The sequence below is a fragment of the Pongo pygmaeus genome, chromosome 19 (assembly GCF_028885625.2).
Source record: "Pongo pygmaeus isolate AG05252 chromosome 19, NHGRI_mPonPyg2-v2.0_pri, whole genome shotgun sequence".
NCBI lineage: Eukaryota > Metazoa > Chordata > Mammalia > Primates > Hominidae > Pongo > Pongo pygmaeus.
Window position 1 is genome coordinate 67,682,276 of NC_072392.2, and position 18,339 is coordinate 67,700,614.

An 18,339-nucleotide genomic window follows, 5' to 3' on the forward strand; every position below is an offset into this window, starting at 1 on the left:
GTGCCTGTAGTCCCAGCTACTTGGGAGGCTGAGGCAGGAGAATCGCTTGAACTGGGAAGCAGAGGTTGCAGTAAGCCGAGTTCACTCCACTGCGCTCTAGCCTGATGACAGAGTGAGACTCCATCTCAAAAAAAAAAAAAAAAAAAAGATTGTACTTAAGAATCATGAAAGAACTACATCATTGTACAAACATTGACATAAAAGTGAATACTTAATCACAAACAAAATTCTCATTATCCCAGTCAGATTAGTGAGCACCATTACCATGAACATTTCATTGAAGATGTCCATTACACAGTACTGTTCCTTTCCAGAATGTTTCTTAACTGCTAATATACTTGAAAATTAAAATGAACTGAATGCTCGTACTTCAGGGATTTAACTTGAAGTTACTGAAGAAATGAAGAAGTCTTAATAACTGTAAAGCTGACGGAACATGAAGATCACAGGCAATCCGAGTACCCTAGAGAGCCTTAATGCCCATATGTTTCTCTCTCTTTCATTCAGTGACGACACTGCAGCTGAAGGAGGAGTTGCTGGATGGAGAGGATTATAATTTCCTTCAAGGAGCATCTGATCAGGAAAGCAATGGCTCTGCCAACTTCTACATCAAACAAGAGCCATGAGGTGGCTCAGAAACTGAGGGCGGGAGGGGAAGGATTTTACACAGGACTGATTTATAATCAATCCAGCTGTACAGGGGGCTATTCTACTGGGACATTTTGCTAAACATAAAAGATTTCAGTTCCAGATTTTTCAGGTGGGTGGGGGAACTATTTTAGTCGGGGGGTGGGGTGGGAAATTTTCAATTTATAAAGATGGACAATTTTTGTGTTGTATTTGAAGCTTTTGAAAGAATTTTGTAATATTTTCCAAGTTTGGATTTATGTGCATTGTTAACAAGAACTGAAATTCTAACTTTTTTGGTAAGATTAAAGTTTAGGTAGCAGGATTGAAGGAAATGATTTAAGAAGGATATAGCTGTTAAATGCAAATGAACTGTCATTACAAATGAACCTTTTTGGTACCTGTTGGGAGATTTTGGGATTTTTAGAAGTTAGGCCAGTCACATCTCCAGCTTCCTTTGCTGCAGAAATATGCAACTGAACTCCTCACGGAGGGGTCATCACCACAAAGGTCATGGAAGGGTCATTATTTCTGCTTGTTGGCATTTTATTGCAGCCCATTTTAAATGTTTGTACAGAAATATTTTTCATTCTGTGAAAATTTATTTGGAGTTCTGTATGAAACTGGAAGAACTCTGGATACTTTTATATGTTCTCTTTTAATTAAAAAAAAATGATTAGAATTATCCTAACACTAAAGTGTTAAACTGGAATGGTTGACAAGATATACAGGATCTCAGTCTACACATTGAGGGGTTGGGGAAAATGTAATGTTGTCCTTAGTTTATTTTCCTTTCTAAAAAAAAATACCCCACAAAAGGGATTCTGATCAGTTCTCTGCCATTTCCCTCTATCTGTGAAATAACAGCTTGGTATAACCACAACCAAAAACAGATGTTCTGTATTAGGAGAATCGAATTGAAAGTTATTCAAAGCCAAAATAAGTTTAGATTTCAAAATCATTCCAGCTCTGCTTTTATCTATCCTGGATTTGGTAGAAAACTAATTTGAAAGAGAATTTAATTTTCTTAAAATTCCATATATATATATATATAATTGTCTCTAATTGTATTCAGGATTTATTTTAATAATAACCGATTTGGACCATTTTGAACATTCCCTGTTTTAAAATTCACATGACTTCCTTTTTTAAAAAAAAAAAAGGATACAAGGGTAAATTGGTGAAAGGTTTGCTCTCTGCATTTTCTAACTTTCTACTGAGTTGTGACTGAATGAGAGCGCTCTAGCATTTACCAGTGAGGTTCATAAACTAAACTCTCAGGAATTAATTGCATCTGTTCTAGAAGTGCTTCTGGGTCTTAGCCTGGCCTCTTCAGAGTGGTAATATTGACCATCTCCTCTGGAATATAGGTAGGGCTAATTAGAAATTAATCAAAATGATTAACCTCTACAGTCCTTCAGCCTATGGAATGCTTTAAAAAATGTTAATGGAAAGCCCCAGGAGACCATTTTAGGTAAGATTTTTGTTTGAATTTTAAAATGCATAGAACGTTAAAAAAAACCAGCAATTTATTTTCTAAAATATTGCTCTACTTTTGGGAATAATAGCATTGGTAATACGCACAGGTTTACCTCATTCTATGCAAGAGGGGTTAATAACATAAGGTTTTATAATAGCTACTGGAAGTAAAATTTGTTACTTTATAGTGTAAGAATGTATGGAATCGCATGTCACCATTTCTTAATACTGACTCTTTAGGGGCATAAATGCAGATCACATCAACACAAGTTGATTCTCATGTGTCAAATATATGTGAATTCAGCTGTTAAATTACTGGATATTTATCTTAACATTGCTGAGAGGGACCTACTGTAAATGTGACATCCTCACACTTCCCATATCTTTAACTTTGAAAAATCTTCTTGTAAACTTAAAGCCTAGAAGTATTCCAAAGCAAGGGTTACAGCAGTCTTTATTCTCAGGCTCACTGAATTAAACCCAGGACTAATTCCACAGCATAGGCACAAGAAGCCTGTTGTATAGTGTACTCTGCCAGTACCTTGGATTTAGGAGCTCTATGGGGAACTGCCTAAACCAGGAGAGAGAGGATTTGGAGCTAGTCAGTCCTGGTAATCTATGAAATGCTCATTTATACCCAGGTTTCATAAGCTTCCAATTCTATAGCAAACCCAGGCTCTGAGTGTTTTAGAATTTCCTAATTCATGAAGTGTTTCTTGTCTTGATCCCGTGACCAACAGTTGAAGGTTGGTAAGGACTTTCCTACAGTCTAAACACAACCTAAAGCCCTCTTTCATTGTTCACACACTAACTCCTACTGCTGACGAACCGAAAAATAATTAATGCAGAGGAGATTTATGTCTTAGCCATAACTCCAGTTGTACAACTCAATCGCCCCATTCTTTTTTACGGTTCAAAATGTACTGCTGACCTTGGGTTTGTTTTTGTTTTGTTTTGTTTTTCCTGTTAGGATTTATTTGGGGACTTTTGGTAGTTTAAACTCTTTAACCTTTTCCTTGCCGTGTATGAGGAAAGCTAAAGCTGTTATCAACTTCTTATTCTACAATACTAACACGGGTTTTCAGTGTTTGTTTGTTTTTATTATTATTATTAATTTTGCGTGATGTGAATACCCTCTCCCATCAATATTTGTATTATGGTGCTATATATTGGTAATGATCCTTTAATATTGGGAAGGGATTTTAAAAATACTGTGATTAAACTGGGTTTCTTCCTTTGATTTTCATATTTTAAATAAAGCCACAGTCATTTATACAAAAGAAAAGCATCTGTCCCTGGGCAAATCTTTTGAGGACAGAGGTCAAGTAAACTGCATAAGGTTTTTACATCATTTCTGTATGTATTTGATATATAGATCAATACCTGTACAAATTTAATCTTTTATTTTCTTGGTAACTCGTGATCATTGAGAAAGTGTTTGAAACTTTCTCATGAAGTGTATATATAATGGCGTGAAAAATTCGTTTGGAAAAATTTATGTTCCTTTCATTTTTACCAAATTGCAGATTTTCAGCATGGATGTGAAAAGCATTAAAATTATAACTTTGTGTACAAGATGAAAATAATTCACTAAATTTGCCCTTTTTTACACAAAATAAAATGTTGAAGTTAAGCTGGATTTGAGCAGTTCTTTAATATGCTTTGGTTGGGGGGTTGCTTTTCTATTGCGTGCCCTCTATAAGCAGTCAGAGACCCCTATGAAAGTTGGATCAGACCCTTCCTCTTACAAGGGGTAGCAGGCACATGAGTGCTGTAAGGAAGAATTTACCACTAGCTGGCAAGGGAGCCAAGAGTAGTATGGTTACACATATGGATGAGGTTGCATTGGAGGTGTAGTATGGTTACACATATGGATGAGGTTGCATTGGAGGTGTAGTATGGTTACACATATGGATGAGGTTGCATTGGAGGTGTAGTATGGTTACACATATGGATGAGGTTGCATTGGAGGTGTAGTATGGTTACACATATGGATGAGGTTGCATTGGAGGTGGGATTTCATGGGCAGGGAGGGAAAGGGCAAAAACCACAGCAGGAGCCAAGGTGAATAGGGACCTTTATGGGGAAATTAAACCATCTTAGCTAGAACATCGTGTTTTGGGGTTGGCATGCTTAGTAGGAGACTTTTTTTTTTTTTTTGAGACGGAGCCTTGCTCTGTCGCCCAGGCTGGAGTGAAGTGGCGCTATATTGGCTCACTGCAACCTCCACCTCCCGTGTTCACACCATTCTCCCGCCTCAGCCTCCTGAGTAGCTGGGACTACAGGCGCCTGCCACCACGCCCAGCTAATTTTTTGTATTTTTAGTAGAGACGGGGTTTCACCGTGTTAGCCAGGATGGTCTCGATCTCCTGACCTCGTGATCCGCCCACCTCGGCCTCCCAAAGTGCTGGGATTACAGGCGTGAGCCACTGCACCCGGCTAGTAGGAGACTTTTTTTTTTAACTCCATTAACCTCAGCAGCAAAAGTTAATTGTATGTAAGTAAAGTATCCCAGCTAGCTCTTGCCCTTAACATTAAAAGGGAATGCAAAAAAGCCCTCCTTTACCAACAGCTGGCTCTTTGGAAAATTATTCAGCTTTTACTGCAGATGCAGTTGGTAGAGATTTTTATGAATTGGGAAACAATATGTAAGACAGTAATGAGATGGACTGGGTCTCTTCAGGGATTAATTTCATATAACGCATTCCAAGAAAAAAAGAGCCTAATTTCTGCCCTGCTTTCTACCTTAAGTGGTTTGAACAGTTGCTGTAGAAAGCTGGAATTCCTAGGTTGGTGCTCATTTACTATCCCATGAGCTTTGACAAATTATATATATATATATATATTTTTTTTTTTTTTTGAGACGGAGTCTCACTCTCACCAGGCTGGAGAGCAGTGGCATAATCTCAGCTCACTGCAGCCTCTGCCTCCTGGGTTCAAGTGATTCTCCTGCCTCAGCCTCCCAAGTAGCTGGGAGTACAGGCGCACACCACCACACCCAACTAATTTTTGTATTTTTAGTAGAGACGGGGTTTCACCATGTTGGCCAGGATGGTCTTGATCTCTTGACCTCGTGATCTGCCTGCCTCAGCAGCCTCCCAAAATGCTGGGATTACAGGCGTGAGCCACTGCACCCCGCATTTTTTTTTTTTTTTTTTTTTTTTTTTTTTTTTTTTTGAGATAGAGTCTCACTCTGTCACCTAGGCTGGAGTACAGTGGTGTGATCTCAGCTCACTGCAACCTCCATCTTCCAGGTTCTAGCAATTCTGCCCCATCCTCCCAAGTATCTGGGACTACAGGCACACGCCACCACGCCTGGCTAATTTTTGTATTTTTCAGTAGAGATGGGGGTTTCACCATATGGGCCAGGCTGGTCTTGAACTCTTGACCTCGTGATCTGTCGGCCTCAGCCTCCCAAAGTGCTGGGATTACAGGCATGAGCCACCGCGCCTGGCCACATGTATTTCTTTAAACCATTACATGCTTCTTGGGAAACTAGTTATGCCCAGAAACAAGTGTCTCAAGAGCTCAAGGGATGCTCCTGCCTTGGCCTCCCAAAGTGCTGGGATTACAGGCATGAGCCATTGCATCCAGCTAAGGTAATAATGCATTTTAAATAATAATGCACTTTTACTATTTTTTTTTTAAAAGGTTTATTGAAAGCATGAGATGTTCTGAATGATATGTCATTTTCAGGCAGGCACAGTGACTCATGCCTGTAATCCTAACACTTTGGAAGGCCAAGGTGGGCAGATTGCTTGAGACCAGCCTGGCCAACGTGGTGAAACACCATCTCTACGAAAACTACAAAAATTAGCCGGGCATATTTGCACACACCTGAAGTCCCAGCTTCTTGGGTGGCTGAAGCACGAGAATCACTTGAACCCAGGAGGCAGAGGCTGCAGTGAACTGAGTGAGCCACTGCTCTCCAGCCTGGGCAACAGAGCCGAGACTGTCTCTCAAATAAATAAATGAGTTGTTACTTTCACACACCTAGCTGCTGCAGGATTAGGACCTAAACCCTCCAGAGGCAGTATTTTTTTTTTTTTTTTTTTTTTTTTTTTGAGACAGAGTTTTGCTCTTGTTGCCCAGGCTGGAGTGCAATGGCGCAATCTCGGCTCACTGCAATGTACACCTGCTGGGTTCAAGTGATTCCCCTGCCTCAGCCTCCCAATTTAGCTGGGATTACAGGCATGCACCACCACGCCCTGCTAATTTTGTATTTTTAGTGGAGACAGGGTTTCACCATATTGGTCAGGCTGGTCTCGACTCCTGACTTCAGGTGATCTGCCTGGCTCGGCCTCCCAAAGTGCTGGGATTACAGTTGTGAGCCACGGCGCCAGCACAGAAGCAGTACTTTAAATCTCACCATAGTCTACTCCGTATTTCTTATTCAGTTCTAACAAATTGAGTCCTAACATCCAAAGCCTTACTCAGCTTTCACCACTACAGGTTGACGTCACTTACCCTCCAAACTCACTTCCTCACATCACTTGGGAAAGTATTTAAAGACAGTTCAAACAAAACAAAAAAAAAGGCCGGGCACGGTGGCTTATGCCTGTAATCCCAAGCACTTTGGGAGGCCGAGTCGGGTGGATCACAAAGTCAGGAGTTCAAGACCAGCCTGGCCAACATAGTGAAACCCCGTCTCTACTAAAAATACAAAAAAATTAGCCAGGTGTGGTAGCGAGCGCCTGTAATCCCAGCTACTCAGGAGGTGAGGCAGGAGAATCACTTGAACTTGAGAGGCAGAGGTTGCAGTAAGCCGAGATTGCACCACTGCACTCCAGCCCGGGCGACAGTGCAAGACTCCATCTCAAAAAAAAAGGGAAAAAAAAGGCGGTAAAGCATAGTCGCCGTGGGCATGGAGTCTGAAGACAGCTATCGGGTTGGAAACTGGCTCCTCCTCCACTGGCTAGTTATGTAACTTGGCTCAGTTTCCTCCGTTGTAAAATGGGGATACTGGTGCCAGCCTCCCAAGAGTCATGAAGATGCAATGAATGCATGTATATAAAGTTCTTTGAACAGCCCTGGCAGAGTAAGCCCATGCTTTGCGGCTGCTCCTAACCCAGGTACCTCCACCAACATGCTTAAGTGTCACTGGTAGCACAGTGAAATGCAGGTGCTCAGGCCCTGCCCCAGACTCTTAAGATGTTAGTATTAAACTCTGCTTAACTGTGATGAGAATGTAGCATATATAAATATATATGAATTACATTTGAAATTGAGGAATGATTTTTAAAATAAACATCAATTGTTGACTTGTAACTAGAATCTTTACACATATTTTTGTACTAAAACATTAAAAATATTTCTTACTTCATTCCAAAGGAAAATTGAGCTGTTTTCTCTCTGTCACTGACCTCAACACTTCTGACACTAGATGTAGTGTCCAGCAGACACCAGCTGGGTGTCCTCTCCTTCAATTCTGATACCGTCTACCTGGAGTCAGATCCCACGGGTTAAGGACTCCGGCCCCCAAGACTGCCCCCATTTCAAATGCCAACTGCAAGCCCCAGGTTATGACTTTGTTCTTCTGACCAATTGGCCATAAATTAAGGGTTCCCATGACCCCCTTCTTAGATTCAGTTAAGTTGCTAGAGAGGATCACAGAACTCAGAGAACCACTCTTACATGTATTGGTTTAATAAAGGATGTAGCTGGGCACAGTGGTGCACATCTGTGATCCCAGCAACTCAAGAGGCTTGAGTGGGGAGGACTGCTTGAGCTGGGAGTTCAAAGCTTAGCCTGGACAACATAGCGAAACCCCCATCTCTAAAAAATAAAGTATATATATGGACCAGATGCATGGGGCAGGGTATGTGGAAAATGGCATGGAGCTACCCTCTCAAGTGTACTACCCTCCAAGCACCTCAGCAATCTGGAAGCTCCCCAAACCCTATTCTGGGGTTTTATGGAGGCTTCATTACATAGGCATGATTGATGGCATAATTGGCCATTGGTGCGCAATTCAACCTTAGCCCCTCTCCTCTTCTTGGAGGTTGTAGGGAGGCTATCCAGGAGCCCCCACAGCCACCAGTCATATCATTAGCATATAAGAAACCTAACATTTGAGATTACAAGGATTTTAGGAGCTGTGTGCCAGCAACCAATGGCAGAGACCAAATATGTACTTATGTCACAATGTCATTGTATTATATTTACTGTAGCAGTATACATAAAAAGCATAGGATTGGCTGGGCGCGGTGGCTCACGCCTATAATCCCAGCACTTTGGGAAGCCGAGGCAGGTGGATCACAAGGTCAGAAGCTGAAGACCAGCCTGGCCAAGATGGTGAAACCCCGCCTCTACTAAAAATACAAAAATTAGCCGGGTGTGGTGGCAGGCGCCTGTAAACCCAGCTACTCGGGAGGCTGAGGCAGAGATTGCAGTGAGCCAAGATCGGGCCACTGCACTCCAGCCTGGGTGACAGAGCGAGACTCCATCTTAAAAAAAAAAAGCATAGGATTGTTATATATAGGAGTGACATTTAGCTTTTACCAGTTTTTTAATAGGAAATATAAATTTATAATTGATTCCAGGTGATAGTGCTACAAATGATTTGTATTGACAGGTGCTATTAACATTTTACAACTGTTCCAATCCAGCAAAATTAACCTCAAAAGCAGGGAATATGCCTCTAGCAACCACTCACTGCATCTAGCCCAGGAAACCAGCATGAATAAGTATCTCACCCCAGGGAAAAAAATTAAAGGGGTAGGGTTGCAGAAATATGTACCAACTATAGGCAAAGCACTAGGTTAGCTGCATATATATAATTTCATTAATCTTGCATTACAGTGGTAGATATGCCCATTTCACAGATGTCTTTAGGCTTCCATTTCCTAATAAGTAACTTGCCCAATTTGTAATCAGCAGATATATAAATCTAGAGTATTTCCCTAGTCTGTATGTTTCACTCCAAGTTTCAACAAATCTTTCTTACAGGTGGCCAGGTGCAGTGGCTCATGCCTGTAATCCCAGCTACTCGGGAGGCTGAGGCACAAGAACCACCTGACCAACTAGGCTTGAGCCCAGAAGGTGGAGGTTGCAGTGAGCTGAGATCACGCCACTGCACTCTAGCCTGGGCGACAAAGCGAGACTCTGTCTCAAATAAATAAATAAATAGGCCGGGCGCGGTGGTTCACACCTGTAATCCCAGCACTTTGGGAGGCCGAGGCAGGCGGATCACCTGAGATCGGGAGTACAAGACCAGTCTGACCAACATGGAGAAACCCTGTCTCTACTAAAAATACAAAATCAGCAGGGCGTGGTGGCACATGCCTGTAATCCCAGCTACTCAGGAGGCTGAGACAGGAGAATCGCTTGAACCCGGGAGGCAAAGGTTGCAGTGAGCCGAGATCGCGCCATTGCACTCCAGCTTGGGCAACAATGATCTATCAGGATCAGATCATTCTTTGACAAGCAGGATTTAGATGTAGATAATGCTACTATAGCCAGAGAACCAAGTCACTTCTTTCAGCCCAGTATCAAATAAGCACAAGGAGACAGTGTCCAGCTTCCAAAAGCTTTATTGGCAAATATGCTCTATAAAAGAATGATCAATCCTGTTGCCTCTAAGTCAGTGGAATGAAGAGCTGTGTCCAGGGACACACCATGCTGTGCTGAAGGAGACTGCTGCTGTGTCCACCTCTTATTCATAGACCCAGTCATGAGCACAAGACTTGTAGTCAACCAGTTCTTCAGGCTTAAACCATAGGCTGATTTCTTTTTCAGCACTCTTTACTGAATCACTGCCATGAATGATGTTCCTAAGAAAGAAAACAATTACGAGTTGCCATATTTTAAAGTGCAAAAGTCTGTTTAATGGGTACCGCAACGGACAGCCACTCCAGACTCTTTCAGCCAAATTGCCACTTGAAGCAGCAGACCAATTTATACCCCCAAAGCATTTCCTTTTTTTAAAAGCAGCTATACAACTGTAAAGGTGCTTGATTTAAAACATTCCTTGTTTCAACTGTATTATGCTTCCAAGTCTGGCCTCCCCATCAAAAGAGTGCTTGTACCCCAAGATTGCCAATGACATAAAACACCCCTCCTCATATTTTGGAAAATACAATGATACTCAAACCCACTCCAGAGCAACATCCCAACTAGATATGATGTATTGATTATCATAGGCCAGCTCTGCTGCATTTTCTTATAACACTGATTTGCAAAGCCCAATCATGACATAACACTGCTTATTAATAAAAATCCCTTTATCCCACTTGAACCTCACAACTTTGTAAAGGTTTTGAACAGACTGTGTACAGGTGAGGGAATCAAAAGGTTAAGTGACACACCCATGGACAAAGTACTCATGGATGTGGCTAGAATGCTTCCCTTCTCCACACCTAGCATTTTTTGCTGTACTATACGGAATTACCACATATGGCTCCCTTGTTGTCTTGCTTAAAATTAAGTAACCTAGGGAAGAAGCTATGTGTGAAAGCTTTTTTTTTTTTTTTTTTGAGACGGAATTTCGCTCTTGTTGCCCAGGCTGGAGTGCAGTGGCGTGATCTTAGCTCAATGCAGCCTCCACCTCCTGGGTTCAAGTGATTCTTCTGTCTCAGCCTCCTGAGTAGCTAGGATTACAGGCATGCACCACCATGCCACCATGCCCTAATTTTTTACTTTTAGTAGAGACGGGGTTCATGTTGGCCAGGCTCCAGGCTAGTCTCAAACTCCTGACCTCAGGTGATCCACCCACCTCGGCCTCCCAAAGTGCTGGGATTACAGGCATAAGCCCCTGGCCTGAAAGCTTTTATACAATGATATACCCAGCCTGAAAGTTGTTATACAATGATAATCACCAACTAATTTAAAAGTTCAGGCCAAGTGCGGTGGCTCATGTCTGTAATCCCAGCACCTTGGGGGGCCGAGGCAGGCAGATCACCTGAGGTCAGGAGTTTGAAACTAGCCTGGCCAACGTGGTGAAACCCTGTCTCTACTAAAAATACAAAAATTAGCCAGGCGTGGTGGTATGCACCTGTAATCCCAGCTATTTGGGAGGTTGTGGCAGGAGGATCGCTTGAACCCGGGAGGTGGAGGTTACAGTGAACCGAGATGGCACCACTGCACTCCAGCTAGGCAACAGAGGGAGACTTTGTCTCAAGAAAAAAAAAAAAAAAAGTGCACAGATTCTTCTGAAAGTAGGATACGCCCGATGTCTGCTTTAAATGGTGTTGCATAAAAGTCATCCACCCTCCTGTCCCCGGACTTACCTGCCAACCTGAATGCAGAAGTCCCCACGAATGGTGCCTGGCTTAGAATCTGCTGGATTGGTCTCCCCAAGCATCAGTCGGCCTGTCTTCACCACGTTCAGCCCCTCCCAGACCTCGAAAGAGTGAAAATGGATTTATAATCAGATCTGCCACTCAGGACAGGTAGGGTCTAACATTTACTCCTACCTGACAGGACACATCAATGAGACCGATCAGTGACATGATTATCAGCTAACCCCAGCAGAGAGTAGGGGCCTATATAAAAACTCCATTCCAAACGTATTGCTAGGATTCAAAGAAAAGTCTGTCCAACCTGGGGACTTCCCAGTTTAGCTGAGACAGAGATAAACAATGTTGAAGAATCCTTATGCAGCCATCAACACAGAAGAACTGGTGAAGAAAGGAGAAAGTGGCCAGTCTGGAATAGGATCAGTGGGAAGGGCATCCCAGAAGACTGCTAGAAGAGGGAAAAGAAAGACTAACATGCTGGGGTAAGGATTCCAGGGAACAGCAGAAGGAAGAAAAAGGGGAACAGGAAATAGATCTACTTTCTCAACAATTTCACTGCCTCCCGATTTTACTCTCTCCTTTTTTTTTTTTTTTTTTTTTTTTTTTGAGACAGAGTCTTGCTCTGTTGCCCAGGCTGGAGTGCAGTGGCTCAGCTCACTGCAACCTCCGCCTCCCGGGTTCAAGCAATTTTCCCACCTCAGCGTCCCAAGTAGCTGGGATTACAGGCACACGCCACCATGCCCGGCTAATTTTTGTATTTTTTTTAGCAGAGATGGGGTTTCACCATGTTGACCAGGCTGGTCTTGAACTCCTGACCTTGTAATCCACCCACCTCGGCCTCCCAAAGTGCTGGGATTACAGGCATGAGCCACCGCGCCCAGCCACTCTCTCCTCATATTCTCTCCTCTCCCAATTGGACATTAGCACCATCCAGAAGAAACTGCTTCTAGTATAGGATTGAGAACGTCTTATATCCTTACATTTGAATTTTTCATGAGAAAATAGGATAAAGTTTTTTAATCTAGGAAACATTAAGGTCTAAAACACTTGTCAAACAGAAGAAATTTAGTACTCTATTATTTTTTTTGAGATGGAGTCTTGCTGTCGCCCAGGCTGGAGTGCAGTGGCATGATTTCGGCTCACTGCAACCTCCACCTCCCGAGTTCAAGCGATTCTCGTGCTTCAGCCTCCTGACTAACTGGCCTCCTGAGTAACTGGGATTAACTCCTGGCCTCAGGTGATCCACCCGCCTCAGCCTTCCAAAGTGCTGGGATTACAGGCATGAGCCACCAAGCCTGGCCCGAAAATTTACCACTCTTGCAGGCAGTGAGATTCTACTTAACCCTAGAGACATGTACCTGAAAAAGTCCTTCCCATATCTTTTTTTTTTTCTTTGTTGAGACAGAGTCTCGCTCTGTTGCCCAGGCTGGAGTACAGTGGCACGATCTCAGCTCACTGCAACCTCCACCTCCCAGGTTCAAGCAATTCTCCTACCTCAGCCTCACAAGTAGCTGAGATTACAGCCATGCACCACCACACCCAGCTAACATCCTTCCCATTTCTAAGGTCTGATTTGCTTTCTCCTCCCAAGTTCCTAGTTGCTCAGTTAAGTAACTTCAGCAGGTTCCATTCATAAAATAAAATTTAGATTAGCTGAGGGAGATGTCTAACAAAGAACACTGAGCACTTTTTCCTCATTTTCTCTCATTCCCCACAAGCACTCACCATGGCCACGACCGGCCCTGAGTTCATGTACTTCACCAGCCCAGGGAAGAATGGGCGGTCTTTCAGGTCAGTGTAGTGCTGCTTCAGGTGTTCTTCAGAGGCCTGGCATTGGAGAGGAGGCACCAGTTAGGAGCTAAGCTGGAAAGACTTCATCCCATCCTCTGAACCTCCCATTAGCAAGTCCGGTTTTATATTCTAGCCCACATTCCTAAGTGGTGTGTGGAAATATATATATACACACACATACACACACACATAAATATTTTTTAAATCCCATCCAAACAATGAAACTAATGCCATTTTAACAGAAAGACTGTTCTTTTTTTGGTGTGTTGTTTTGGTTTGTTTTAGGAGACAGGTTCTCACTATCATCACCCAGGCTGGAATGCAGTGGCACAATCGTGGCTCACTGCAGCCTCAACTTCCAGGGCTCAAGTGATTTTCCTACCTCAGCCTCCCAAGTAGCTGGAACTACAGATGCACTCAACCATGCCCAATAAATTTTTTTTTTTTTTTTTTTGTAGAGACAGAGGCTTGCTATGTGGCTCAGGCTGATCTCCAACTCCTGGGCTCCACCCACCTCGGCCTCCCAAATTGCTGGGATTATAGGCGTGAGCCCCGCGCCTGGCCAAGACTGTTGTAATTGTAAAGACACCCTCATACTGTCAATGACATTAGGGGTTTTGTAAGCCTAAAAAGTAGGTGGTTTGAGGATCTAGATTTAGGGAATTAAATTTTGGCTGCAACTGAAGTACATATGTCAGGTCATATGCCTGGCAGAGGTCATGTTAAACTCCCCTGGGCTACTCACAATGCCCTTTGAAATATTTCAGATAATAACTGAGAACATTCTCTTCACCGATGAGCCTGGTTGAATTTCAGTACTTAGATACTTACCCGTAAGTGTAGGGATTCAGATCTGTGCCCCAAATTTAATGTGGAAAATATAGTTCCTATCCTATGCTAAAGGAGGAGCACCGCACTGGAACTCGGAGTTTCAGACTAAAGCAAAGGAGATTCCAAGCCTCCATTCTGTGCCTAGGTGGACCCGAGTGGGTAGGCGCAGGGGATCTGGGGCACGGGGTTTTTTCCGCTCCCTGCTGCCCCCCTGCGGCGGGTGGGCAGGTAGCGGCCCGCGGGAAGGAACTCAGACCCGGAGGGCGAGTCACGCTACCAGCGCTTCACCTTCCCAAGGGCGTCTGTCCCCACCGCCCCGGGAAAGGGTCGGCGGGCCCGAGCCGCCGTGGGCGGGGGCAGAGGGCAAAGGGATTTCGCGGCCGCGAAATGAACTCGGAAAGCAGACGCGGCCAAACGGCCGCCGGGAGGGAAAAACACCCGCGAGCCGGCTGCAGGCGGGGAAGGGGAGACGGGGGAGAGTTACCCGGAGGAACTTCATGGCCACGAGGCGGAACCCCTTCTGCTCGAAGCGCTTGATGATCTCGCCCACCAGGCCGCGCTGCACGCCGTCCGGCTTGATGGCGATGAAGGTGCGCTCCAGGTTGGCCATGGTCCTGCGGGGCGAGAGGTGCGGTAAGGGCCCGGGCGAAGGCCCTGGCGTGGCCCGCGGAGGCCACGTGGGCGCCGCCGGGCCCGCCTCCCCCACCACGCGCGGCCGCGGGGACACGTGGCTTCCCGGCTGCTTCCGCCCCGCGCAGGGCCGGCGTCCCTCTGCGGAGCGCGAAGGCCCGCGGAGCGCAAGCTGCAAGGGAATCTCCCGCTCCGACCCCGCGCGGGACCTGCGGGAAATCGGGGGGCGCCCACAGACCGGGCCCACCTGCGGCAGTGCAAGCAGAAGAGGGAACGGGAGGAGTCGCCAGGGGATGCGCCCCCACCGCCTTACCCGGAAGCTGGAGGGGCCGGGCGGCGGCGCTGCGCTGGGAGAGCAGAGAGCTGGAGCGACCACCACACCCGGGAGCCGGCGGCGGAGGAGGGGCGCAGGGCGGAGCGCGGGGTGGCCACACCCCGGAGGGCCCAGCCGCCCAACCCGCAGGAACGCCCCACCCCCCCGGCCGGACGCGGCCGGAGAACAGTGTCCACGCCCAGCCGGGGCGCGCCCTCGCCGGGCAGAGATCGAGACGGATCCAGAGACAGGAAGTAATCCCTTCACCTGGACGTCCTGAGTTCAACTACGCACGTCCCAAATCCCACTCCTCACCTCTCAGTACTTCCCGTGACCCCGAAAGCTCCTACACACACACACACACAGAACCTGCTCCTGTGCTCGAGTTCTCCACCCCGGTCAAGGCCATCTGCTGCTTTCACCATCCGCCCGAGCACTGGCATTAACCTTGACTTGGCTCTCCCTCCCCGTCGTGCACCCACGGTCCTTATCCTCCCTACCTCTGAAATCCAGCCTTCCCTCCTGTCTGCTTGAGTTAAGCCTCGGCCTCCCAAGGGGCCTTGATCTCACCTCTCCCCGCAAACCGGGAGCTTTGCTCAGCACCTCAAACGGCCATCTGGTCCTGCCTCTGCCCTGCCTTGATGACTCCCCCGCCTACAGGATGGCATTCAGACTCCTCAGCGGGATGCTCTTCTCGCAGGATGCCCTGCTCCCTGGCTGCCGCCTCCCCACCTACATTTCCAGCCCCAATCAGCCGCCCCACTCCCACCCTGACATGGGGATCCCTGCCCACCTGGCACTAAAGTGCGGTCGAGTTTTCCAGTTCACCCTGAGGCGCGCCCCTGGACCCTGAGGAAAGTCTAGACCCTGTCATAGAGATCAGGCCTGTCATCGACCTGTAGACACTTCCTACTTGCAGTGTCCCTGGCAAACAAGCTCCCTTTGGTGATGCCCAGCTTCCCTGGGGCGGTCACGAGCCCCTCCTCTCAGTGCCTGCAGCACTGACTGACAGCCGCACAGCAGTGGTACTGCCCTGAGATGGTGGGAGCCCGCTTGCTTCCCCTCAGGACTCTGAGCTGACCACAGCAATCATGCCATCACCCGAGTGCCCCTAGCACTGCGCTGATCACCCGTCACTGGCCAGATGGAAGACAACCTGGCCTCTGTTATACCTTATCGGCTTTCCAAACTTCTAGTTACAGAGCATTAGCCCACCAGACATTGACAATAACTGTCATGTGCCCTCATTTGGGGGCACTGTATTTTTTTGGCTTCAATCTCAAGCACACTCTCATTTGGATTTACCAAACGTCAACTGTGAAAACAAGTCTCGAAATTGCATGGACTTTTCTCTGTCCAGGGGAGAGCTATCTGCTCCCCTTGGTCAGGTCACTGATGGCTACTCAGGGTACAGTCAGGACCACCCCTCTGCTTTCACCTCTTCTTTCCTTCCTGGGACGACTGTCCTTAACTGGGGAGGCTGCAACCCTCCAGCTTCACTACACACATGTTCATTCCCCAAGTCCTGGTATGCTCATCTCACGCCCCAAAACAAACAGGCCACACTTTGTGTAAAATATTAATAGAAATTCAGGCTGGGTGCGGTAGCTCACGTCTGTAATCCCAGCACTTTGAAAGGCCGAGGCGGGTGGATCACGAGGTCAGGAGTTCGAGACAAGCCTGACCAACGTGGTGAAACCCCATCCCCACGAAAATTACAAAAATTAGCCGGGCATAGTGGCTCGTGCCTGTAATCCCAGCTACTCAGGAGGCTGAGGCAGGAGAAGCGCTTGAACCCGGGAAGCAGAGGTTGCAGTGAGCTGAGATCGTGCCATTGCACTCCAGCCTGGGCGACAGAGTGAGATTCCATCTCAAAAATTTTTTAAAAAGGGCCAGGTGCGGTGGCTCACGCCTGTAATCCCAGGACTTTGGGAGGCCGAGGCGGGCAGATCACGAGATCAGATCGAGACCATCCTGGCTAACACAGTGAAACCCAGTGTCTACTAAAAATACAAAAAAATTAGCTGGGCGTGGTGGCGGGCACCTGTAGTCCCAGCTACTCGGGAGGCTGAGGCAGGAGAATGGCGTGAACCCGGGAGGCAGAGCTTGCAGTGAGCTGAGATGGCGCCACTGCATTCCAGCCTGGGCAACAGAGCAAGACTCCGTCTCAAAAAAAAAAATTAAAAAAAAGGTCATCTCGCCCTCATCTGTCTGTAAAGGCAGCCCACCCCAACTACCCTCTTCTCACCCATCCTGAGAATTCTCTTCCCCTCTATTGCCTCTACCGAAGCCAGATGAAAAGGAAAGATAAGAAAAACCCTCAGGTGGGCAGTCGCAGTGGCTCATGCCTGTAATCCCAGCACTTTGGGAGGCTGAGGCAGGTGGATCATCTGAGGTCAGAAGTTCGAGACCAGCCTGGCCAACATGGTGAAAACCTGTCTCTACTAAAAATACAAAAATTAGCCGGGAGTGGTGGCACACGCCTGTAATCCCAGCTACTCAGGAGGCTGAGGCAGGAGAATCGCTTGAACCCGGGAGGCAGAGGTTGCAGTTAGCCAAGATGGTGCCATTACACTCCAGCCTGGGCGACAAGAGCAAGACTTTGTCTCAAAAAAAAAAAGGAAAAAGAAAAAAAAGAAAAACCCTCAGGCTGGGCGCAGTGGCTCACGCCTATAATCTCTGCACTTTGGGAGGCCCAGGCAGGCAGATCGCTTGAGCCCAGCAGTTGGAGACCAGCCTGGGAAACACGATGAAACCCCATCTCTACAGAAAATACAAAAATTAGTTGTATTTTCTACTACAGACGTGGTGGCACATGCCTGTAGTCCCGGTTACTCAGGAGGCTAAGGTAGGAGATCACTTGGGCCCAGAGAGGTCGAGACTGCAGTGAGATGCTGTCATCACACCACTGCACTCCATCCTAGGTGACAGAGCAAGACCCTGTCTCAAAAGAAAAAAAAAATTCCAATTTCTCTTGCAGCTAGATGCAGCCATATGACTAAGTTCTAGCCAATGGGATGTGAGAGGAAGTGAAGGTTGTAATTCAGAGCTGTCTCTTTAAAAGGGATACTTCTTCCACTTTGCTTCCCAACTTGCAGAAGGCACATGGGGTGGTAATCCAAGTAGGACTGATTAGAAGGAACCAGGTGTGTGCAGACCACCTTAAAGATCAGCGCCTTCCCACTGTCATCACCCCTACTGAGCAGCTAGGGCTTTTTCTTTTTTGAAGACAGGTCTCACTCTGTCACCCAGGCTGAAGTGCAGAGGCGGGATCACAGCTCACTGCTCCAACCTCCGGGGCTCAAGCAATCCTCCTACCTCAGCCTCCTGAGTAGTTAGGACTACAGGAACGTGCCACCACACCCGACTAATTTTTAATGTTTGGCAGAGATGAGGTCTCACTCTGTTCCCCAGGCTGGTCTCAAACTCCTG

General features: G+C 46.4%; 2 protein-coding genes across 7 annotated transcripts in view; one reads left to right on the top strand and one right to left on the bottom strand.

The window, feature by feature from the left end:
- MBTD1 (mbt domain containing 1) overlaps nt 1-3,739 on the top strand; it is an 84,559-nt gene extending 80,820 nt beyond the window's left edge. For all 5 annotated transcript variants that reach the window (XM_063656833.1, XM_063656838.1, XM_063656834.1 and 2 more), the window contains one exon: nt 508-3,739. In XM_063656833.1, the coding sequence (XP_063512903.1) occupies nt 508-626 (119 nt within the window). In that variant the 3' untranslated portion in view covers nt 627-3,739. The remainder of the gene's footprint in view (nt 1-507) is intronic.
- A 5,881-nt stretch (nt 3,740-9,620) lies between these two features.
- On the bottom strand, nt 9,621-16,907 carry LOC129018380 (nucleoside diphosphate kinase B). 2 transcript variants are annotated; one of them, XM_054460059.2, is made up of 5 exons: nt 14,908-16,907; nt 14,449-14,578; nt 13,068-13,169; nt 11,334-11,446; nt 9,621-9,878 (listed from the first exon to the last, which is right to left on the bottom strand). In XM_054460059.2, exons 2-5 carry the CDS (start codon nt 14,572-14,574, stop codon nt 9,761-9,763), a joined length of 459 nt encoding a protein of 152 aa, XP_054316034.1. In that variant the 5' UTR covers nt 14,575-14,578; nt 14,908-16,907; the 3' UTR covers nt 9,621-9,760. The 2 variants fall into 2 exon arrangements, with proteins under 2 accessions (XP_054316034.1, XP_054316035.1); XM_054460060.2 differs by having other exon boundaries at nt 14,842-14,996.
- Nucleotides 16,908-18,339: the final 1,432 nt, after the last annotated feature.

Coding starts and splice junctions, on each gene's coding strand:
- LOC129018380 (XM_054460059.2), bottom strand. CDS start 14,574: ATGGCCAACCTGGAGCGCACCTTCATCGCCATCAAGCCGGACGGCGTG. Junction 13,170..14,448: donor TGGCCATGAAGTTCCTCCGG/GTAACTCTCCCC, acceptor CTCCAATGCCAG/GCCTCTGAAGAACACCTGAA. Junction 9,879..11,333: donor TTCTGCATTCAGGTTGGCAG/GTAAGTCCGGGG, acceptor TTTCTTTCTTAG/GAACATCATTCATGGCAGTG.